Raw genomic sequence first — 24723 nt, forward strand, 5'->3', positions numbered from 1 at the left:
TGAAGTAATATAAAAAGAACACATTGAAATAAAGTACAAGCTCACTAGTACTAATTATGCTTATCTCTAGCTTGTTATGCAATTCACCCATAAGAGGTATTAGAAGAAAAACAGTGAAGGCATTGTTGAACTTTGTAACTTGATTATTGAGGGCGGAAACACGGACCCATTTATCCAGTGCAGCGTCCGACCCGGACTCATTTAGCTGGAGCACAGTGGTCCTCGGAAGCTGCTCAGTCGGAAGCAGAACGATGTGGCTCTGGATGAAGTCGATGCTGGTTCCTCTTATTAACCTCTATTTATGCGGAGTTAAAGTTCTCATTTACCAGCTGTTCAACAGGTCTTTTACGCTACCAGGTCAGCTCAATTTATATTTTCATTAAGCTAGTTACAGTCTGCTTATTTGTATTGTTTTACATTTACATGTATATGTCCCAGTGCCCACGGTGGGTGCCTCTTGTCTGTCGGCTTCCGTAGGAAAAAATAATAATTTAAGAAAATATCGTTCAATTTATAAATAAAAGCATTAGGATAAGATAATAACGCTGATAGTTTCTAATATGGGGGTCTTGACGTCAGTTCGGCGCATGTGTTAAAGATTAACGAGTGGTTCCTCTAATTCACATCGACTCTTCCACCAAAACAATGAAATGTCCAGCATGTACTGGAAGAAAGCTCATCTGAAGAGACATTAGACATTCAAACTGTACCATAGCCTATGAATAAAGGGATCTACAGTCTTTAAGTAGCTACTCAGGGAATATGCATATAATATAATATAATATAATATAATATAATAGGTATAATTCACTGTGACCTTGAGTTAATGATGCTCTGGTTTCCTGCATTCTTCAGTGAGTTATAAATAAATTAGAGGCCTGTGACCTTATGTGACCTATATTGTTTCTAATGATTTTGAAATTCGGGCTGTGAGTGAAATATATCTGTCGTAAATCTTGTAACATGGTTTCTCCAACACTGTACCCCTATGGTGACAGAAAGAAAAAATATTGCATGGCCACAACTTAATAATGCGACACAATATAACAACTTGATAATATAACGACTTGATAACTTGTGGGAACAAGATCATTTACGTTCTAAATTTGCTAGGATGCTTGTGGTGTCACCACACTGAAGTGACTGACTGACAAACAGCATTACAGACTCCCCGTAGATCACACTGATTTATGAACCAATCTTAAAAGCTTGATATGAATATTCTCAAATACTTTGTACTCACTCTACTTAGATATTAAAGTGTGTTACTACATGACACGTTCCTGCTGATGCTTAAGAAGAATGAGTTGAGTTGATGTGGGACCCAAGACGAGGACTGGCCTTTTGGCCTACTGCAGTTGGCCCTTACTAATGCCTAAGCCTAAAATGTTTCTTCTTTTTCTTATTCTATAATATAACCTATTAATACAGTAAAAAGTACTAATATCAATATTAACTAATTGAAAATTGTGCCTAAATCAGTGTGACCAGAGTCTAGAGTCTGTGATGTGCTGCTGTATTTGCATAAAACACTGAAATCCTATCTGGTTTGCTTTCTTGTTCACATGCGGTATTATGTTGTGGCCACAGCATGTTAACATTCTGAGTACTAGGTACACAGACCGTGAGGTATGAGTATATGAGTATGTCCGTGTATTGTACTATTAGGTCTTTCTCTAAAATCTATTACTTATAAAAGACCTTGTGGACACATTGAGCCGCTTTTCTTGCTCACTCACATTGGAATATTGTTTCTGTTATAAGCATTTCATTTTTTTTGAAGCAGTGGACAAAAAGGAAGGTTTGTGTTTAAACATGTGATTGCAGAGTGAAAAATCATTAACGGATTAAGACAAGAAGCCCATTCTTTGTCTCCAGATGGTGAAATGGGTTTAATGCTTAAAATCTAACAAAGAATGTAGACTTAGTAGTAAGGGGATTTCCAACAGCATTTGCATTTACATGGAAATTTCCTGCACCATGTTAAAAAAGATGAAAGCATGATGAAGAAGCAAAAATTCCAGTCCTTCACAACCTTAATCTTATCTTCAAGGAATTTGCTTTGGTATTGCTTATTAAGGAGAGTATATAGCAACGAGATTCATTCAGATACATCACTACAGTAACTGGACGCAGTTGCTACAGCACAGTAGGTCAAAGTTAACAAGGAGCCAGCTCTATAGCCAGTCTGGTGTCGACATGTTGCAGTGCATGCTGCACTTGCACTTTAGCAAACATTTTGCCCCCGTCACCTGATGCTAATGTTGTCAAGCTGTCCAGTGGCTATGTCTGTTCTTATCAGCTCACACATATGGCCTGCCCTACTCTATCAGCCAGTAGGCACAGCAGGTGGTTATCATGCACTATCATGTGCTGGACTTGGTTGTCATGGTTTCAATATTACACATAGATTTGCTTCTTTATTTTAGCCACAGAAACTACATGTATGCATGTATTATACATGCATTCATGTATTATACATGCATTCATGTATGAGGTTTAGGGAAAAGTCTAAACAATGTTAAAACTTTGACTAAAATTAAAACATTGCCAGTTTGAAGCCAGAAATAAGCTGGTAACACTGTTTTGTCTCCCAGCCATCCACCCAGACCTCATATAGCGTTTTTCCACTGCATGGTACCACCTCAACTCAGCCTGCATTCGATTTTGGTAGTTTCTTTGCTCGGTACTAGTCACCTTTTGCTATGATCTCAGCTTGCTTGGAACCTTGATGGCCACTAGATGTCACCAAATTACCACATGCATCCACAATCATAAACCGTCTACTGACCGGTAGTAGGTGCACTAATGAAGCAATACTATAGCTATGATAATGAGTGATAACAAACAATATTTTTACATGTTGAGTGTATCAAGGTGATGCAGCTAGATTTGGCTTTACTTCTACAAGCTTCGTTTGTCAAAATTAAACATCTTAGTCTGCTTATTTTTAATGCAATTTTGCTCACTACTTATTATGATTATTAAGTCTTTATGGGATATATATATATATATATATATATATATATATATATATATACACACACACACACACACTATATGCATGAACGTGTATAGAGTAGAGTCTCTCACAGTGTGTTTTTATTGTGCATGTGAAAGTAGGAAGTGAATTAGATATTTAACCATCTATAATTAATATGAAAATCTCACATGTAGATTTACAAATAGTTGTACCGCTTTCATCTTACTGTAAACATCCTCAAGTGTTTATTTCATTATTCTTGTCAGGTGTTCACTAAGTGAAGGCATCCAAGTGGATTGCTTTCCAAAGAAGCCAATGGAGGGCAAAAGTTCAGGAACTTCGTGCTCTGGACCCAACCTGGTTGCACACCCACGAGCAAAAAGCAAAGTGTGGAAATACTTTGGTTTTGACACAGATGCAGATGGCTGTATACTGCACTGGAAACGGATATACTGTCGCGTATGTATGAGTCAGATTGCTTACTCTGGAAACACCTCCAATCTGACATACCACCTTGAAAAAAACCACCCTGTAGAGTTCAGTGAGTTTGTGAAGAGCAATACAGATATGCGTGAGGCGATAGCTGCTGCAGTCTCTAGGATAAAGACAGAATCTCCAGGTCCACATGTGCAACAACATCCACAGGACGCAAACCCAAGGAAAAGCTTAGAACATGAAAACAGACGACACAATGATTTGACTATAGCTATCACCAACTTCATCTGTGAAGGGCTGTATCCACTGTCTGTAGTTGAAGAGCCAACCTTTAAGACACTAATGAGTATTGCTGATCCCGGATACTCTACACCCAACAAAAGTGAGCTGGCAGTTAAAATGGTTCCTCAGATATATTGCCGTACCCGGGACATGGTGTTTAGTGAGATTGCTGGGGTTGTGAACTGTGCTGTTTCTACAGACCTATGGCAAAGCCAGACTCACAATAGAAAATACATTTCCCTCTCTGTGCACTCCGTTAATTACAAAAGTACAACTGGTTTCTCTATGATCAATAGGTGCCTTAAAACCTTTGAAGTACAAGAGAACAACACAGCTGAGAACATTACCAAATCGATGTATGAAGTCTTTGTTGAATGGGGGATAACTCATAAAGTCAGTGGTGCCACCACAAATGGTTCAGTAGATATTGTCAAGGCATGTTCGCTCCTGGAATTGTCAGTGGAAATGCCTTGCCTTGGACACACCATTAATCGAGCAATGCAGGAGGCCTTCCAGCTACCTCGAGTCGACAGCTTTTTAGGATGTTGCCGCAAACTTGTTGATAATTTCAGAGAATCTGCAGTCTATCTGCTGAGAGAAAAACAGAAGCAGCATGGCCTTGCTCAGTGTGCACTCATCACAGACAGGGGTAGGTTTTGGTTGGCCACATTAGCAATGCTACAAAGACTGAAGGAGCAACAGGTTGCCATAACTGCAGCACTTCTAGAGAGTTCCAGCAGCTTCAGTTTTGATGGTCCAGACTGGACTTTGTTGGAGGGCTTGATTGAAATCCTGAAGCCTTTTAAAGTTGTGGTAAGCATGATTACTTCTTGCAAGTACCCAACCATTAGCATGGTGAGGCCTGTGCTTCACATGTTGTTGAACACCACTCTAAAGGTCAAGGAAGAGGATCTGAAAGAGATCAGCATGACCAAAGAAGTCATGTTCAAAGTCCTATCAAGTACTTATTTGCAGAACTTGCCCCAGTCACAAGAGATTTCAACATTGCTCAATATTGCCACCTTCCTGGATCCCCGGTACAAGAAGTTACCCTTCCTGTCCACTCAGGAACGCTCCAAAGTTGAGAGTAACATCATTGAGGAGGCGAAGGCGATTCTTGAAAAGCAGACTTCTGAACGATCATGCCTTGATGAGTTCTCCTCGATGTCAGATGAGCCACCTAGCAAAAAGCAGGCACCCCTAAAAGAAACCAACAGTGCGACCCAAGACAACCCTTTGGCTGCTATATTTTGCCAGTGTGATGCAGACCAAAGCCAGGAGGAGCTGCATGCTCAGGTGGTAGAGGAGCTGAGCAATTACAAGTCACAGAGGGTTCTAGGGCTGAATGAAGACCCCTTCCTGTGGTGGTCGAGTCATGCAGCCTTGTTCCCCACTCTCCCCAAAGTGCTGGAGAAGTACTGGTGTATTCCTGCCACAAGTGTACCTTGTCACAGGCTGTTCAGCTCCTCCGGGACTGTTGTGTGTGGGAAGAGGAACCGCATACCTCCAGCTCTAGTAGATCAGCAGGTTTTCTTGTATGAGAACTTACGGAGTTACTATGAATCTGAACTAAGTGAGGATGATTTGGACAGTATTTGTGAAGAAAGCTGTAGTCTTGGTCAGCCTTTTGAATGACTGCTTCCAATGGATTAAGGTCAAAGCATTTTGAAGATTTAAAGATTCACTGCTCACTGTTTAGCATCTATTAAAAAACGTAAGGTAAATGTAATAAAGACTTCAGTCAGTATTATAAAAATTGAATGAGAGTTGGTTTATAACCATTCAGTTGGGTTTTGTCATATGATCTGTATAAGTATATGTTTATATTATTTTGTACTGTTCTCTTTCTGTGTGAGGGGGACCTGGTAACATTTGATCAGTCTCATGTCTTTATGTTAGGTGGTTTCCATCTACTGAACCCTGTCAGTGAAAATAACAAACAAACAAAAAAACAAATAGAAAAAGAAAACTGTCAAAGTCTATAAATCTACTATACATTTTTGTTATATGTTATCGTAGAAATCATTAAAATAAATGTTTTCCTGTTTAATTGTAATATGTTCATATTGGATCAAACATTTCAGAATGTGATACATGTAAAATCTGACATAAAAGAACTAAGTAAAGTATAGATTTCAGCATTTGTTGCCTGCTTGATGTTCAGATCTTTTATTGTTACAGTGTTATTGTATTAAATATAATCACAGGGAAACAAATGCTGTCTTATGTCTTAATTAATTATGTCTTAATTACAGAAAGACCCTCCTCCTTTGTCAAATGATCTGCATTTGTGGCTCAGTCGGTTGGCTCAAGTAGATCATTTGACAAAGTCCACATTTGATGTGAGTTGTTGACTCTTAACAACTCTTAATAATCTGTAGTAAGGGACACACTTTCCTACATGTGCAGTGATTGAGTGAGTCACTAAAACTCAGTGAACAGAATGTGATGCTGCTGCTTTTAATTATACCTTTTAATTATAAAGAAAAAAAAATCAAAACAACTTAATAGAGATTTTAACTGGATATGAAGGGTTGTGTAATGATCTCCTGTGGTGCCCTCTCTCCTCCACACAGTCTTACCCAAGCAAAATGGAAGGGTTGCCATTGTGACGGGGGGCACCAGAGGAATGGGTTTTGAGACGGCGAGACACCTGGCAAGACTTGGCATGCATGTTGTCATAGGTAGGGTGCTAAGCCATCGCCTGCTTTTACCTCTATCCTGCCTTTTCTTTTTGAGCCAGACTGAATTAGCATACAGTCATTTCCTCTGAAGTGTTCTTGATTATTTAGTAGTGGTGTAAAAAGGTCAGGCTGATTGACAGAGGTACTGTATTGAGCAGTCATAATGATTTAAAATAGGATTTTTATATTTGACAGTTATAAAATGTGTTTTGATGAATCGTTTGTACAGCTGTAGAGAGTCACTGAGTCAGTATAGGCAGTAGAACCGAGTGAATGTTTGCTGGACATCTGCCCATCAAGCTCTCTGATCTCCACCATGTTCAGCTGGGAACGAGAGAGAAGAGGGCACAGCAGCGGTCCGGAAGATACACGAAGAAGGCAGCGAGGGGAAAGGTAAATATCTCTCGGTCTCCGCCTCACTCTTTGGTTATGCAGTTTTAAATAAAACTTACAAAGTAGTTTGTTTGTAATTTGTAAAAATGTGGACCCTTAAAAGCCTTTAACTTAATACTAAATATTATAAAATACTAAACTGTATTTCTAATAGATACCAGCAACCTGCACCTTTAACATTATTTCCAGTGTTGTGAAATTTGTATTCCACACGTTTGGGGAAGGATTTTGAAAGGATTATTATCTTAAACAAATTTTGGTTAAAAGTTAAAAACAGCTGTAGCATTTCTTGAGATGTGTCTAAAACATCTCTAATGGAAGTCTGTAAACGCTGAGGAACCATCCAGTTTTTAAGCCATCTCTAAAGGAACACAGTGTCTTCAATATTTGTGAAATGGAAAACCTGACCATCACATTTCACACTTCTTTCTTAGACGTTCAAACATGAAAATATTAGACGATAAAACAGATAATCCCTGTACTCAGTGGTATATTGCAGTACCAGAAATCCTATAGATGTTTTATATCATTTTATGTTTCATACATGGCCAACTGAGTGAACATCGGTTAATAACGACCAGGAAAAGTAGATTGTTACGTTTTTAAACTACTGTTCCAGAGATGGTTGGTGTCTATGTACTGTATTTAATAAACAGCAAACATAAACACCTAGCTAGAGGCTGTGATGGTAACACAGAGTAGCAGGGAACACTGGCATTTTGCACTAGTAGCTCAACACACAGCACTAAAAGAAAGAAGATGAACTAAAAAAAATAGTAGAACAGTACAGAATATTAGTTGCAACATTAGTCAGGCTTTAGAGTTTAAAACACTGATTCTTTGTATTTTTGTCATCATCCAAAAATTGTGGTTGAATGATAAATGAATATGTACGGTGGGAAAAACCCAGGAAACTGACCTCAACAGATCTCACTCCAGCTCCTTCCGGGCACAGCTGAGCCAGTGTCTGCAGAGATCTAACTATTTACATGAACTAGATTTAGATCATTTGAAAGACCGTTTGTTGGTAATAAAAGTCACATTTGTTTCTGTTCACAGCTGAGTTTGTCTTCTTGGACCTGACGTCGCTGGTGTCAGTGCGACAGTTCGTTCAGACGTTCAAAGACAGAGGTCTTCCTCTTCATGTTCTGGTTAACAACGGTAGGCGGATTCATGGCTGTATGAAAAGTCTTAACACGGTGAGTGACTGCATGTCCTGTTTCAACACTCAAACCAGTCTCCTCTCCTACATCCTGTAGCTGGAACCATGCTGGTTCCTGAGAAACAGACGGAGGATGGCTTTGAGTTCCACTTTGGTCTAAACTACCTGGGTCACTTCCTGCTGACCAACCTGCTGCTGGACTTGCTGAAGAGGTCAGGGCGACACAGCTGCTGCTCCAGAATCGTCAATATGTCCTCAGCTACACACTACGCAGGAGTCCTGGCCATGGATGACTTAAACAGGAGGTAAGTCTCCGAGGACAAATCAGGTCTCCAGGTAGCTTCACAAGTACTTGGAGCATTTGAAGTGGGATATTTCCTTACCTTTTGTTCCTCTCCCCTGAATATCTTTTAACTAAAAGTATTTAATTGTTCTTAACTAATGCTTTAAAACATTATTTTCCTTCCTTCTCTTCTCTGTCTCAAGGATCTGCTACAGTTCCCACGGCGCCTACTCCCAAAGCAAACTGGCTCTGGTCCTCTTCAGCTACTACCTCCAAGAGCAGCTGACCGCCGGCGGCTTTCCGGTGACCGTGAACGCCGTGGACCCCGGCATGGTGGACACAGCACTGTACAACAACCTGTGGAGTCTCGCACAAGCACTGAAGAAACCAGTGGCTAAGATACTGTTCAGGGTACATTTGTACTATGGTGATTTCAGAGTTGAAAGGTTGGAACGGTACTTCAAGATCTTAGTGTGAAGGTTTTTTTTTTTTGTCCTTCTCATACATGTGAAAAGAAAGGGTAGAGACAATCTAAGGGGTATGAAAGACAGTGGTGTGAACTATCCAGTTGTTTTAGTTTTGTCCATTTAGTTAGTTCCTCTAATTAAAAAAAAAAAAAGAAAATATTTAGCCTAAGTTAGGAAGCACAAAAAGAGGAAAGTGAAGGCAGTAGGTTGAGGTTAATTAAATCAGTTCCACTAAGTGTTGGGTACATTTACAGAAGTTGAAAACAGATCTGGATGCAGTAGTTTTTCTCTGACATTATGCGGTGACAATGGGTTAATTAATCTTTGTCTGAGTCTCAGGAGCAGTTTGTTTTAACAATTTTGTGCCACACATGGCCTGAACCATGTCTAAAGGTCTTCGCCATTTAGATACATCAAGTATGCTTGTGATGATTTAGTCCAATTCAAACTAAAAGACGTGACTGTGAGAAAGCCTCCAGGAACAGGAACTGGTCTGGTTTGTTAATGCAGTATATGACCAGTGTAGAATAAAGGAAGTAAAGTCATTGTCCTGCTGACAGTCGTCCACTTCATGTGTGTCCTCCTCAGACTCCAGCAGAGGGAGCATCTACAACCATCTACGCTGCAGCTGCCTGTGAGATGGAGGGGGTTGGCGGCTGTTACCTGTACAACGGGCAGAAGACGCGGTCCTCAGAGCTGTCCTACAATTCTGAGGCACAAGCCAAGCTGTGGAAGAAGAGCTGTGAGCTCGTGGGCCTTTAGGAGGTCCTAGAAGTCAACACCGACTCCCACGTCTGCTTACACAAGTGCACTTAACGCCTTGACTCCAAAAAAGGTTGTTCACACAAATGGATACAAGAGGCTGGGCCAGCCACCACCATCCATTCATTGATGCTAAATTTCAAATTCAGTTTATTTACAGAGCACATGAGGAGCTGCTGCACTTTACAAATGAAAATACTGACAATATTTTCTTAAATTATAACTATATATATAGCTGATGTGAATCAACCAAGTATTTCTTAGTCTGGTTCCAGTTCTCTGTTCATACAGTACGGTCTCTCTGACTGATTCATCTGGTGTTGCCTTCACTGGAGGGTGGTTCACCTGGCGTTCGACATGATCAGCCAATCAGATCATTGTATGTAGCTACAGTAAAGATGTCATCGTCATACATATCCTGCTGCTACCTGAACAATAACAACTCTTCATTCGACATGTCTTGTATTTCAGTGCAGTTTCTGCTTTGTCCTGATGTGTTAGGGTAAAATAATGAGCCCCACATGAACAACAACACTGTGTTTCCTCTGACTATGAGGCGTATTAAAATATATAAATGATCTACTAATATCCATCCATCCATCATCTGGATCACTTAGTACTTTTACTAGTGTTTTAAGACTACTTTCCTGATTTTGATGGGTCTACTATCACTAACCATAGCAGAATCTAACCCGTGCGTAATCATATACTCAGTGGAAACTGCAGTTGTTCCTCATTTCCACACAGAGAGCCTGTTTATCTGTATCTGCTGCGTGTACACTTGATGTAACCCCTCACATCAACTTCAGCATTAGCCACAGAGCCATGAAGATTTTTGTTCCGCAAGATAATCTTCACAATCAGCATTTTTTTAACCAAAATGAGCAACAAATATATAACTCTATCATTAGTCTGTGCAGCATGTAGCTCAATTAGAAACTTCTACAGTAAGACATTTTTTCAAAGTCTGTAATAAGCTTTTCCTCCTAACACGACCCATTCATGAACCTACTGACTAAAAAAACTAACCAATGTGCTAAAATGCTAACTCATTTCCAGATTCAGAGTCACTACTCCAGCATCTTATAAGGATGTTATACATATTTCCTAGTAGAGCACCTGTGTGATGATAATCTAATGTAAATGCCTGACTGCTGCTTTGTCTACTAATGACTCGACGTTGATTTATTTTTTCTTTATGTATGTTTCTTTATATTTATGATCTGATGTGATAAAGTATGACCATAAGTCCATTTGTTTACCTCTGAACAATTCAACACAGGCTGTAACAGATCTAATAGTTAGAAACGAGCCCCAGCATTAACATCACCTGGTGGATTCACTGTTGTGGCCGATCGTTGTACGTCTCAAGTGCAATAAAACTGTATGTTTTTATTGTAGCTCTTCCGTTTGGATACTGGAAGATCAACTGTGATTAGTATGAGAATAGTTAATATTCAGAAACCTTGACCAAAATAATATATACTGATTGTATTTGTCCTAAACAAGAATCACAGTGGATGCTGCTTTTTCCTGTTTGATGCCTCCTGTGGATTAAGTCCGTTTATGAAGACGTCTCAAACATGTTGATAATAAATCTGCCTTTGTGCCTAAGCACCTATTTCACTGACTTCAGTGTTACTAAATGATCTAATTCTACATTAATCATTTAACAGAGTCAGAACAAGCATCTGCATTTGTTTGGTCAATGTGAAAGTATCATGATGTCACTGCTGTAATACAACACTGCTGTGTGTCGAGATATTTTGTTTTTCAGCAGGGATACGTAATCTGTGATTTCACTCCACCCAAATGTGGGGTGTGTGATCATGTGAAGGCCGGCCTGGGGTTGGGGGGGGGCGGGGTGTTCATCTGTGAGAGACTTTGGGACACAATGAAAAGCGTTGACTCAGCACAAACTGCCGTCGTGTGCAGCCGCCACAGATTCTCCTCCTCCCTTTTCCCCGTGGTGAGTGAGGAACAGGGAGTGGCACGTCCTCCACGATGTCCAGTGATGGTAAACCCCAGTTAAAAGTCTCCATCTGGATCTGTTGGCAGAAAAAACAGAAATCAGTCGTCAGCTGGAGCGACACATGACACAGTTTGTTACTCAATGTTGTTGTCTAAACAGTCAGAGAGCTCCTGCCCCGAGACAGTGTTAGAAACACATGACACTGACTGCTGATCGAGGTAACGCATCTAATCAGCTGAGCGAGGGAGGACAAGGTCTGCGTCTAGCTGTGGCAGTCCTTCACTAGATTGTGTGTTCAAATGCACGCAGCGTGACGCACTCCTCATCTAGGCTGAAGGTTATGATGACACGATAATGGTGTCCGAGAACTTCATAATAAGGTCAATAAGTATTTTTTATATAAGCGTTCATTCAGCACTGCGACTACAGTGATGCAGGAAGACATCACTACAGATTAAGTCAGTAAAAGTGGGGAAACCTCACCAGTGTCTGAACGCAGCAGGTTAAACTTCTGATGACTGGAGGAACTTGTCTATGTACAAACAAACATTTTATTGTGTGGAACCAAACCCTCCCGACTCAGGCCTCTTCAGATGCATCACAGGTCATTAATGTGACTGAGCAGCCAACTAGATCCAAGAACCAAGATGTTCTCCTTAATTTCTCACTATAACAATATGTCACAGATCAGATCAGGTCAGACAAGTCCAATGACGGATATTTTATTAAATCAGAGAACAAACATCACAACAATAAACTGGCCCCAACAACCCGTGGAAACAGCGTGTACAGTTCCATGTGTCTTTAAAAGCAAAGGTTTTATATCATATATATATATATATATATATATATATATATATATATATATATATATATATATATATATAGATCATAATGTGCAAATTTAAATCTAAGTGCATATTCACATGAGAAAAAAGTTGAAAAGTGCACATGTCAAAGCTGATACTGATAATACTCTTCAGACAGATTCCCTACAATCGATCATATGGTCATTCTTCAATAATCAGCACAGTGTTTGAGGAAGTGAGCAGTAAATACACTGAAGAGGTTTAAACCCGTCTTGGAGTCATGATATCAAAAATAAAAATAAAACAGACTAATCCAGAGGATGTTCGAAAGCATTGAGATGATCCACTGTCAAACGTCGTCATTCCACTCCACAGAACATGACGTGGACTCAGTTTAGGAATGTAACCCATCAAGCCTCCAGTTGGCAACCTTCAAACAGTCTGAGCCAAGATGTGTGTACGGGACGAGGCCAGAGTGAACCTGGAGACAAACTGGGTCTTTAAAACACTCTGCTGTGAAGCTGGCTGACCTGCCAGCATAGTCAAATCTAAACTATGCTATGTGTTAAGTGCCTCTGTCCTGATGAGCCAAAACAATCAACAGTGATTCAGTGGAAAGTGCACCCGCACTGCCGCTGAAGGTCAGCACCATAGTCCAACAGCCAAAAGGACGTGGGTTCAAATCAAACCAGGCCGTGTCTCTGTGTGTTTCCTCCCACAGTCCAAAGACGTGTTAGGTTAAATTGCCCAATGTGTGTGAATACTGTCTGTCTCTACATGTCAGCCCTTGAATTTAGTCTGTGTGGACATCCATTTCCTGCCCGGTGTCAGTGCTGGTCTCACCCAAAGAAATGGGTCATGGGTCTGGCCTTGAAGGAGCCTTTCATGGAGCCTTTCCTGGACAGCTCCTCTGTCTCGTGGAATGACGTGCTGTGGACGATCTGTGACGTCCTGTTCCGCAGCTTCTGCAGCTTGGGCTTCATCTTGCTGAGAGAAGACTTCCTCCTGAGGGGTTTCTCCCTGGACTGGTCGTCCCTGTCCACAGAGTCACAGTCAGTGGGGCTGAGCAGCCTCAGGGGCTTCAGGTTGGACTGGAGAACCTTGGACAACCTCCAGCGGCTTCCCCTCCTGTTCTCTGTGCTCTCCAAGTCACAATGCTCGTACGCTCCTATAATGTCCCGTATGTCCACACTCACACTGTCCGTGAGGTACTGGCAGGCCTTCCTCCCACTGTAGTCCCTGATCTCCACGTTAGCGCTGTAGGCTCCCACCAGGAGCTTCACCACTTCCATGTGATTGTGCATGGCAGCTACGTGCAGAGGTGTGTAGCCGGTGCTCGACCGGACATCCACACTAACAGGAATGTCGTGCTGCCTGGCGAAGTTCAGAATCAGGGCGATGAGCTCAGGCTTGCCGTGCTTGGCGGCCCAGTGGAGGCAGGTGAACCCGGTGACAAAGTCCTTCCTCAGGACGAGGCTGGGGTCTACAGTGAGGAGTCGGTACAGGCTGCTCCAATCCCCATCTGAAGCACACATCATCCACTCGTGTTCCAGAGGTTCCAGGGTGACCAGGGATCTATCATCATCCATGTGGGACCCCAGGAACACTGAGTCACTCTCAGTCCTGGAGGGCAGGCACACCGAGTTGCGCAGCACCAAGCTGCGTCTCACATCTGGGGAACTGTTGATCATGGCCTGGATGAAGTGCTGGCGGCTGCACTTGGGGGAGCTGTTCCCCTCGCTGCCGGACAGGCTGTGTGCATCCAGCTGTCCCTCATCTGGGGCGTCATCTGCCTCCGCTCGCCGGGAGTGGAACCGGGATCCTTTCCAGCTCTGTCTCCTGGTAACCACACGGTCCTGCCCTGCTGAAGTCTCAACCTGTCTGCATGTGGGACCCAGTCCAGCGGGCCCTGCGTCTACCTGTCCTGTGCTTCCAGTCTGCGCAGGCTCAGGCAGGCTGAACACAGCTCCCTGTGCAGAGAGAGGCGACGCTTCAAACACTGAAGTGTCTGGTATGTCGAGTTTCCCTCCAGCCCGCTGCCTCCCGGAGACTCTCTTCTGTGTCTGGAAGCTTTCTGCGTTTCCCATGTCTGCGGAGCTCTCGTCCTCCTCCACCTCCTCCTCCACTACGCCAACAGTCTCACAACACTCCCTTGTCAGGTCCCCTCTGTCCTCTGAAGTACTCGCAGCAGGGTTCTGGTGCTGAACTCGCACCTGGCTGTCATTTCCGGAACCTGAGCGGAGCGCAGCTCGTTGTTCATCGGCCGGATCCACCTGTGCGTCACTCACCTGTGCGCTGCGTGACGCTGCGGGCTGACGGTACGTCACCTTTGCTTCCCCGGAGCCGTGCTGCGCCTTCACGGACCCTCGGAACTTTTTCTTCAGGCACACGTATTTAACTCCGTCCTCACTTTTCACAAACGCGATGTTGTCCACGCACTTTTTAAAGCTCTCCCTGACGACAGCCCTCTTCTCCGGCTCCTCTGGAAAAACCTCCTTAAAATGTTCGATCAGATCCGAGTTTCTCACTTTGCCCCCTCTGGACCTCACATAGTCCAGAATGGCCTCTTCGCTGCACTCGGCGGCCATTGGAAACCAAGTGTCCCGGTGTTAAAGCCCTCTGAGGGGATAACGGGTAACGTGACAGATTATCCTCAGACCCAGAGATGAACCGAGTAGAACTGCTTTACTTCCAGATCAGGGTGCAGTCGAGGTTTTCTCTCCCTTTCATTTCTAACCTCAGGCGTCTCCGCCTCTTAAAAATGATCCCAGTCCCATGGTGGGACCCCCGAAAAACACAGCCGTTTTCCTTTTTTTTCCGTATGTCCACGTATAAAGTCCACTATTGATCAGAGACTGCAGCAACACTAACTATCCTCTACGGTTTCCTCTCTTTTAAAGTGAATCTCTCTGCAGCAGCAGCAGTCTGACAGGTCAGCACTTGCACAAAACACCTTAAATGGATGTTAATAAAGATTGCATTCTAGGGTGTACACACCTGTGTGTGTGTGTGTGTGTGTGTGTGTGATGGGGAAACATGGGCTGACTGAACAAGTCAGAGTGAGTCACGTTGTACACAGGCAGATTCTGGCTGTGTCTCTGTCAGATCATGTGCAGTATCTTCTCAGGAACACCCTTAAAGCATGTCCTCGGATCAAAATAAAGTGTCAGTCAGATTTATCAGTCAAGTGTGCACATGTACAATCAGTATCTGTATGAATACCTTGTGCCCATATACTGACTCTAAATCATACCATACTTTGCTCCTATTATCACGTTCAACTTGTAAAGCTGTATTCTACAAGTTAAGAGGTGAAATCAGAGTACAACTCTGTTTTAAGGTTTATTAAAAACAAGTAGAATGTGTTTTAGTCAGCATTACTTTGGCTCAGCTTGGTTCGGTATAAATAAAATCGTGCTTTTTGCAAAAGACACAACTTTTTATTTAAAAAAAACTAAACAAAAGTGACACCGGATCATCACATTTCACTAAACACAGCACTCAGATGGGTCGAAGCAGGTCGTCATTCAGCCGTGTGTTTCAAAGACTTCAGAGCTGGGAGGATGCTATCCAGACGACTGACTCCTGAAACACACACCACAGATCGCTCACAGCCACATGATGGGGAAACAGCTCACAATATATTCTTCACACATTTTTATATACATGTCAAGGGTACTCAGTAGACTAAGTATTGAGATGCATTATGGGAAAAGCAGTACCCAGGCTTTCTGAAGGCAGTGGGGGATTTTCCATTCAGCTAATGGGGAGAGATCAGACTTTAATGTGAATGAGACTGTTCTCATCTTTAAAGACAAGAAGCGGGGAAGGTTAAGAAAACCCAGAAGAGATGAGGAGATTCTTTATGCTTTATCCAAACTATACATGTTAGCCCACACTATCATGTTTGTTGTATCGCACTTACCTAGGGTCTTTAAAATCTCTGTAATGAGGGCATGGAAAGCAGGGAAGAACTCCTCATGCTGCTTTACTTTGACAATGATACTGAAAAACAAAATCAGTTTGGATTAGTGCAGTGCTGCGGTAAAAATGACCCCAGGTTACTGGTATTTAGAACAACACGTGGGATTTCTGAATATATGAACCTGTCAATGTCAGCGTCTTGGAGCACATTATGGAAGTCAGCAGAGTATTTACTGGAGGAGACCAGTCTGGCCACCTGGTTCACCACCTCAGCAGGAGGAATCCTGTTGTCTAACACAAAACCACAAACACAGATTCAACATTTTTACTTAATTTTATCAGACAGAGGCAGTACTTTACTTTAGTTACTACTATGACTTTAAAATATCAGAAGCTGACTACACGTAAAGCACAAGTATTAGCATTGAAATAATATTAAAGCACCAAAGTAAAAGTATTTATTTCATTATAGAGAATAATGTACTTTTTGAAATTTAAAGGAGCAAAAAGTGTCTCAAGTTTCTCAAATCTAGAGATTCAAAGTAATTGAGACAATCACTGCGCTTTAGTAAAAGTACTTTGTTTCTTTCCACTGCTGCTGTTGTTACCTAGGTCCAGAACATCACGGAGGTTCCTCATGGCATTAGTCATCTCCCCAAGCCGGGTGTAGACCTCGTTCATACGTGGGTACACCCCGCTGAGGGAGGTCACATCAAACAGCTTCTGGAAGTGAGACACCATGGACCCCAGAGTGTATGGAGTGGGGCTCCTCAGCATCTAATACAGAAAACACACTTCAATAAGCAGGTTACTGTAGAGATGACACTGACAGCTGTATCTGAATTAGAGTATTTTAAATACTTTATATGTACTGTAGTACAATTCCACCTTCTCATCAGTGTAGGTGTTTTCCAGCATGGAGTCCACTAGCAACATCATGTCCTCCACCTTCACGGGTTCTGTAGAGTTATGAGCACAGTCAGATGGCTGCAGCGGCATCAGTCTGATAGCGAGTTTGTTTAAGCCTCGCTGCAGATCCTAAACACACAAAACGCTGCAGTCAGCTTCAGTAAGGGAGGACGTGGGTTCACCAAGTTCATTTCAAGACACTGAACTTAATTCACCTTAAAAGAAATCTCAATTTATGCTCCAATCAAATCATTTTAGGACTTTTCAAGATGTTCACACAGTGTGAGATAGATGTGGCTTAGACCAATTCAGCTCATGGACATTCAGGGTTGACGGTATTTCAAGTTGAAGCAATTATTTTCTGGGTTTAAAGGGCAGAACTATTCAAAGCTCTCTCATATTAGTACACATAGCTTCTCTGTGGTGCACTAGATTTAAGCATGCGGTCAGTCAGTGTTCACCTTTAGCAGGTAGAGCTGCTGGGCCCAGATCTCCAGTGTGTGGCTCAGACTGCGAAACCCTGCTAGCTCCACACCGTCAGACGAGGGTTTCTGTCGGTGCAGTTGTAACGGAGCGTTGGGACTGGTCACCACAGCACTGATCTCAGTCAATAGCTGGAATACAGTGGAAAGGTTCCTGTCACATACTGGAATGGCCAATTCATGACTATTTACTGTATAGTGAAGATGAATATGAGACTACAGTATCATTTATGTCCCTACTGTTTGTGTTTAACAAACGCCTGTGGAAGAGAAAACTATTCAAATGAAAATATCTAACACACTATGTGGAGTTAAACAGTGTGCTTACCTGGTGATAGTGTGCACATAGATTGGCTTCTGTGGCTTTGTCATTGATGTTCTCACTAATCTCTGGTGTGTTGTCTTCTTTAGGCAATCTGCAAAGATGGTATATACTGTACTTCTCATTAAGAAACCAACATCGGTCTTGAGCCCATTGGTCTCTTACCCAGTGTGATAAGAGAAAGCTGCTATGTCTGCTATGCTCAATGTAGTGTTACAGTAATTCTAACAATGTATATACAGTAAATTCAAATGTGTATTATTGTCACAGTACAATTTAGTACCAGACAGGTCAAGACTGCAGGGAATGAATGCTACAACCTTCTAATTATGGAAAGGCAGACCTTTCTACCCAAAAATAAAGAAATAAAAGAAATGTTTTTGGTTTATTATTCAACAAAATATTTTCAATAATACAACAAATGTGAAACATGCTGTGAAGGAGGCTTGGCTATGTTTTGTGCTGTGCTGCATCTGGCACTGGGTGCTTTGAAACTGTGCACACAGTGTAAAGTGCTTTGAGGAGTAGAAATGAGTAAGCAGACTGTTTACCGGTTACACAGACATAGCATACCACACCATGGCAAGAACTAAACGTTGGAGTATTGGAGTGGAGTATGAGGGGGCCTTCTATGAGCCTTGATTGATCTATCAATCACCTGGATGCTCCATTTTGGTTCCAATCCCCTCATTACACCTTGAATATTGGGAGCACTGAGACTCAGAGCCGTCTTTTGTGACATTAACATACAACAAGTGTTCCTACCTCATATTATTGGGTTTGTTTAGCCCCTCCAATCGACGCAGTTTGTGTTTATAGAACTTCATTTCTTTGAGTGTCGGCCTACACAGAGAAATACAGTCAGCATACACACTGATATGACAACTCGTGTAACAATTTCAAGCCACGCACACACACACACACACACACACACACACACACACACACACACACACACACACACACACACCTTGTTTCCAGCTCCTGCTTCAGGCACTCAACTTCCCTCTTCAGCTGTTGTATTTGAGTTTTGTTTTCCTTTTGCTGTTCTTGATATGCCTTAGAATAAATGCAAAATTATAACACACATTTATGCATCAGTGAAATCTATTTCTGGAGTCAGAGTTTGTCAGGTTACCTTAAGAATGGTTTTAAAAGATGGAGTAACATTGCTGGATGTCTTCATTTGATTTTGATCAGACACCTGTGATTCTCCTCTGACAGACCTGGGGTGAAAATTTGGAGAGTTTACTATAGTTGTCTATGTTCATTTTGTCCTTCCGTAAGTAACAAATGAGTCAGTGTTTAGTAAATTCATGACTATATATTCATGCGTAACTGCAGGCCATACACTGCGTCACTGTCTTATTATACTGCTCTGCATTACTTAAAATAAGTGAATTAGCATTGGAACATAAAAACATACTATTGGAGGCACGTTACCTGAGCTCGTCCAATAGCTGAGCCATTTTAGTCTCATAGAAATCAATCACGTCCAACACCCTGCAGATACATCAAAATGGACAACATCAATATTTTTTTTATTGCTTACAGTTCTTTTTAAATACATAAGTCTTTGAGAACAAATTGCTTAAGTTTGAAGTAAAAAATACTGAATGTGCATAAAGACAGTGTATGGTAGTTTAGAAAAGGAAATCTAAAACCCTGGCTGTTTTGTTCTTACTGCTGGTCTGCTGCAGAACGATGTTGACTGACTTTCTTGCAGATGTTCTGAAAAGTCTGACTCTGCTGGGCTAACCGACGCTCTTCTTCTTTGACGGTGAAATAAAGTTTCCTCTGAAGCTGAGCTTTTTCCTCCGCCTGCTTCAACAGCTTCTGCTCCAGAACGTCACACAGTTTCTACAAAGATAAAAGGAAAACATCTCAACTCAGGCAGAACTGAACTTACTGAAGTTGATAACGTACAATATTCACAATTTGTCTTTTGGTATTTGGTATACCCATTCTCAGCTATGGGTCTGAACCTGTCATTAATTGCAGGGTTTCATCCCTGGTTGAGCCGCATGTTAAAGCAACTTAGGTTGGGACACTGAACCCAGAACTGTTCCTGATGGTTCAGGCTGGTCTCTGCCGCTGTCATTGTTGTATTTGTGTGAATAAGAAGCAACAAGTGGCATTTTCATCTAAAGCGACTCACACATGCTACAAGTGGTTTGTCTTGTTCATATATGCCACCATAAACAACAACACATTGCAGGCTTTCATTGGTGGTTGTGGAAATCTTTTGACATACTCGTGTTTCTTGTTTGTCCTTCTGTAGTTGTTGTGTGTGCTGCTGGACAGCCTTGCTTAGGTAGCGGTCTTCCAAGTCTTGGACTCTAGTCTTCACCCTGTCTAGAAGCCCCTCCAGCTTAGTTGCCCTCTGAGATTGCTGAACAGCTTGATGCATGTGCTCCTGAACCTCCTCTCTAATGAACATAAAGAAAAGGTTAATTCTCAAAATGCATGTGTAATTTCTTCATCTGCTGCCACTTCTCCAGGGTGAAGATGACTGGATCAGTACTGCACAGAGCCACTAGAGTTTACCACAGCACAGACTTTTACAGTACTAGTGAAAAGTCAGAATGTGAGCTGCTTTCCCTCTCACCACTCCTCAGTCTGTGACGATCACCTGGCTGCAGTTCATACCTGCACTGAGTAGGGGTTGTATCTCTGGAAAGCGCATCTAATGCTGATGAGATTGAATAACAGGAGAACAGGTGGTCGCCACAACCCGGCATATGTATTATTAAACAGATACCCTGGACACAAAACACCCACAGTACAGCCCACATCTATACACTAAAAAAGGCCCTTCTCCTCTTCCACGGTTTACTTGAATTTTAAATGTTCAATGCATTCCAGTAAGTCAACTTAGATTCAACTACATACTCTTACATATAGTACCTGGCTCTTCTTTTCTACACCCTAATGTTTTCTTTTTGATATCCAAAAAGTTTCATGCGTTTCTAAAATTCCTCTAATTCTTAATTCCTCTAGCTTTTGACTTACTTGAGTTGGTTGTTGGACTTGACGAGCTCGTGAAGGAGAGCCTGTCTTCTCTCAGAGTCTGTGAGCATGGTCCTCAGGGTGGTCCTGATCTCAGCAGCTGATCTCTTGTCCAGAAAAACCAAATCTAAAAGCACATGGAAAGTCATGCAACCGGGGCATAAAGCTAATTTCTTAAGACCTGGATGACTGAGAACCTTCACGGACATTACATTTTAGTCTCCATTTCAATTAAATTTACTTGGAAACCAATTTGAATCAGTGAACCTTACCTGAATGATCCTTATTCTCAGCAGGATCTGAAAAATGCACTGGTTTAAAACCATGATGCTGGAGGAGTTTATTCAAATCATCCCATTCCACCTGCTCCTGCTGTAACACCCACAGGTCAAATCAAGAAAAGAAACACAAGTCAAAAAAACAACACAGAACAATCAAGGCAAACCTGGTACTGTGTGTAGGTCCACAGATAAACATAGGTCTTATTTCTTGGTTGTAAAAAGTAAGCAGTCCTGCTGTCCATGTCTTTCCTTGACATCTTCCAATGAATGAAAGACGATCCATGGTTTCCTCCGTGTTTGATGTGTCTGACAAGCACACACGCACTTCCACCACACAGCCTATGACCGGTGTCACAGTACGTTGACTTACCTTCTCCATCTTCTCTCTCGGCTGTAGGACATTAAACGACATGTTAGTGTAACACTTGAAGTTACTGAACCCTGAACTCGCTTTAATAACTCAGAACTGAAAGCTACTACATAGTCACTGACAATATAACTACCCCTATAGCCACGTTGTTTATTTTAACTTGTGAATCTTCTTATACTTTTGGCAAACGAGACATTAATAATGACAACAACACATGTCAATAAAACCACAATCAACTATTCTGAAACACGGTTAGCTTGTAGCTAACCAGCTGGAGTAAACGTTAGCCTACGACTAGCTAGATAATAAGCGACAACAAACAGCAACCTTTACACTTACATACATAACATAACTTAAAAATACATGCCATTAATCACTTAACAATTATTATTATTATTATTATGGGAGTTATTATTCTTCTACCTTTCCTACAGTTCAAAACTTCCCGAACCGCTACGATGTTCAAATGTTGAATCACGTGACTGACGAAAACAGCCGAAGGGGCCCGGATGGACCCTGCAGACAAGATGGCGAACTGCAGACAGTTTGTTCAGTTTTTAATTCTTCATATTATTACTGTAAATAACTGTATCACAGCGTCTTACAGAATAAAAAACTTATACGCATACTAAGTTAAAAAGTGCAAACACAAATATCACAACAGGTGGTGTCATTCCAAATATATATGTGATAATAAATAAATGAAAACCTTAGCAACAGAGGCAATTGGTTATTTCAGTTTATATTAAAGCATTCGGCTTGGGTAGGCTTACTTTTCATCTTTACACTAGATTTAGTGTGTATAAAAAAAAAATCTAAATGTTTAACAAGCTAGATGTTTAAATGTTAGATTTGTGGAAATGGCTGTTAGATAAATCCAATGTAACATCTAATTAAAATAAAGTCTCTGTCTCTCTATGTTAATAGTATACTTTTATAGTATATTTATTTACATTTTTATGGCAAAGGTTCAGTGTTGCTTAAGCACCCCTAAAGTTTATCTCAACACCTCTAATGGTTACTTTACCCTAGTAAGTTGTGACTGTAACTGCACAGTAGGAGTCAAAGGTTATCTGTGTCAGCCCTATGATGGCTGAGATTGATCCCAGCATCGTTGGTGATTTAATTATTAAAAAAACACAAAACAAAACAAAAAAAGGATGGGTTCATATTGGATTGTATACTCAGACAGCTATTTCCTCCTAATAGATGGTGAAGGTAAAGAAATATTCTTAATCATTGTCTCTGGTTTGAAATTTCACCCGAGCAGCATGCCTCACATTGCACTGAAATACCATCTTATCATGTCTGATATTCTAATGTCAGTGAGATTACACATGTGGATTTATCTTCAGCTTTGGTGAGATGTTGGCATTTCCTGAGGGAGGCATCTTTACCACCAGTGAACACAGTGAGTGCAGGTCAAACAGACATTTAAATGGAAATGATTGTCTGCTGTTATTCTGCACTTTATTATGTGTTCATCTCAACATTGGTTGGACCATATACTGTTAGGTAAGTAAGGTACATTAATGCAGACAGTAGAATTGTTCAGATCTAAACCTAAAACATCTTTGGAGCTTTAACTAATAAACATTTTATTGTTAATGAAGTTACGATTACATTTCAGTTGTAGGTAGGGTTAAGGTTTGGGAGTTGGGCTTGAGCCAGAAATCACGCCTACCACAGACATGCGAAGTAAAGTACACTCAGTTAAAACAGTTTGAATCGATCATAATAACTAATGCTGCCACTCCTAGAACAACACCACGCCTGTAGCTAAAAATACCAACACAAATTATGACATAAGTAGCAAATGTATAGTTTGTCTGTTCAGGCCAAACCTGGTCTAACCTGGTTGGTTACATTAGTCAAAATAAAAATGAAACCGAATCTCTCTTAGCTATGAAATTAGGTAACCTGAACATGTCAGAAAATATATAACAATCTATTATGATTATTAAGCCATGACAATATAACAATATTACTTCCACGGCATTGGATCTTGTGGATGAAAACCAGACCTGGCAACCAATCTATCACTAAAATGAACCACTAAGAGAAATTCTGAAAATTGTGTTTGCTAGCAGCTGCTCTAAAATGTGACTTAACACTGTGAACTACAACCAAAACAGCTTAAATAATTAAGATAAGAGAATCATTTAAAATGATTCACAGCAACATATAAACAGCATGTAGTTAACTACTGTGTTCTACATGCAAAGTGATCTGTACAGCGTTCAAATAAGAAAAGCGATTCCATAATATATCTGCCATTGAATAGGTGAACACATATCAATGACTTCCAAACCAAAATGAAAAAACCTGGAAGTCACAGATTCTGCAAAGCGCTGTAAATCTCACCTACACCGTCTGACAGTTCTATTCATTAGTTGGAAAATGACTGGTGTCAGCGTGGTGCACACACCAGTACCTGTCTCCTCATGTGAACGAGTTGAGTTTTTCATAGATTCAGAAAGGAAAGGTCATTGTCATTTAACAATGGATTGATAGGAGTGAAGAGCCTGGCTACTCACAGTGTGCCTAGATGCATCAGCTCCACTGAGCAGAAAATTAAAATGGAAATGTAGGCTCTGGATGGAACCAGCAGTTCCACTGACCTGTGCTGTGTGATTTATGGCAGATGATTACATCACTGCAGTGTTACCTGGATTACACTTGATGCTTCAACTCATAGCAATTGACTTGTGAATACAGTGTTTGTAATCTCACGTTCCCATTTACTGAAAGCACATGAGACATATAAATATACATGTCGGACTTATAACCATAACTAACCCTATGCTATCAAACCTTATGCTATCAGGACGTGTACATCTTCATGAACAAGTGGTTTAAATAACGCTGCTAAAGATCTGATGTTGTTTCGATGTGTTGGGTTTGATGTCCTGGTAGTGTTAATAAGAGATCATGAAGTTATCGCCATGGTTTAGCATCTCAGACTAAAAGCAAACTGGTTGGAGTAGTTTTCAGACCACCTGCTGAGCGCTGCCATACTGTACTGTATCTACATTAAGTTCACGCAGGAGCCCATTAGGTAACTAATGGGGTTTGATCGCCAGGAAAACGAGCTGTGACAAATGAGCAGACATCCACAGAATGAACAATTGATCCAGCAAGGGTGGAGTGGGTGGTGTTATGGGGTTCTTCAACCGCTATATATTCTGTTGACT

At 41.3% G+C, this 24723-nt stretch overlaps 4 protein-coding genes across 6 annotated transcripts; 2 read left to right on the forward strand and 2 right to left on the reverse strand.

The window, feature by feature from the left end:
• The first annotated feature begins 221 nt into the window (after positions 1-221).
• dhrsx (dehydrogenase/reductase (SDR family) X-linked) lies at positions 222-10699 on the forward strand. The gene is made up of 7 exons (XM_026363860.1): positions 222-357; positions 6277-6384; positions 6709-6777; positions 7837-7938; positions 8037-8244; positions 8426-8633; positions 9278-10699. The coding sequence occupies exons 1-7, from the start codon at positions 252-254 to the stop codon at positions 9449-9451; spliced, it is 975 nt and encodes a 324-aa protein (XP_026219645.1). The 5' UTR covers positions 222-251; the 3' UTR covers positions 9452-10699.
• Positions 237-5903, forward strand: LOC113164526 (zinc finger BED domain-containing protein 1). The gene is made up of 2 exons (XM_026363859.1): positions 237-357; positions 3250-5903. Exon 2 carries the CDS (start codon positions 3299-3301, stop codon positions 5333-5335), a length of 2037 nt encoding a protein of 678 aa, XP_026219644.1. The 5' UTR covers positions 237-357; positions 3250-3298; the 3' UTR covers positions 5336-5903.
• Positions 10700-12310: 1611 nt separating the features above from the next.
• Positions 12311-15201, reverse strand: LOC113164232 (ankyrin repeat domain-containing protein SOWAHC-like). The gene has a single exon (XM_026363422.1). It carries the CDS (start codon positions 14818-14820, stop codon positions 13072-13074), a length of 1749 nt encoding a protein of 582 aa, XP_026219207.1. The 5' UTR covers positions 14821-15201; the 3' UTR covers positions 12311-13071.
• A 360-nt stretch (positions 15202-15561) lies between these two features.
• On the reverse strand, positions 15562-22006 carry cep70 (centrosomal protein 70). Of its 3 annotated transcripts, none has more exons than XM_026363420.1 (17): positions 21953-22006; positions 21530-21550; positions 21151-21250; positions 20882-21005; positions 20124-20298; positions 19554-19729; positions 19313-19372; positions 19008-19095; positions 18840-18928; positions 18635-18712; positions 17876-17963; positions 17527-17679; positions 17045-17194; positions 16765-16933; positions 16339-16447; positions 16158-16237; positions 15562-15817 (listed from the first exon to the last, which is right to left on the reverse strand). In XM_026363420.1, the coding sequence occupies exons 2-17, from the start codon at positions 21536-21538 to the stop codon at positions 15756-15758; spliced, it is 1710 nt and encodes a 569-aa protein (XP_026219205.1). In that variant the 5' UTR covers positions 21539-21550; positions 21953-22006; the 3' UTR covers positions 15562-15755. The 3 variants fall into 3 exon arrangements, with proteins under 3 accessions (XP_026219205.1, XP_026219203.1, XP_026219206.1); XM_026363418.1 differs by having other exon boundaries at positions 21324-21550; XM_026363421.1 differs by lacking the exon at positions 21530-21550 and having other exon boundaries at positions 21953-21999.
• Between the last annotated feature and the right edge of the window lie 2717 nt (positions 22007-24723).

Source organism: Anabas testudineus, chromosome 2, assembly GCF_900324465.2.
Source record: "Anabas testudineus chromosome 2, fAnaTes1.2, whole genome shotgun sequence".
NCBI lineage: Eukaryota > Metazoa > Chordata > Actinopteri > Anabantiformes > Anabantidae > Anabas > Anabas testudineus.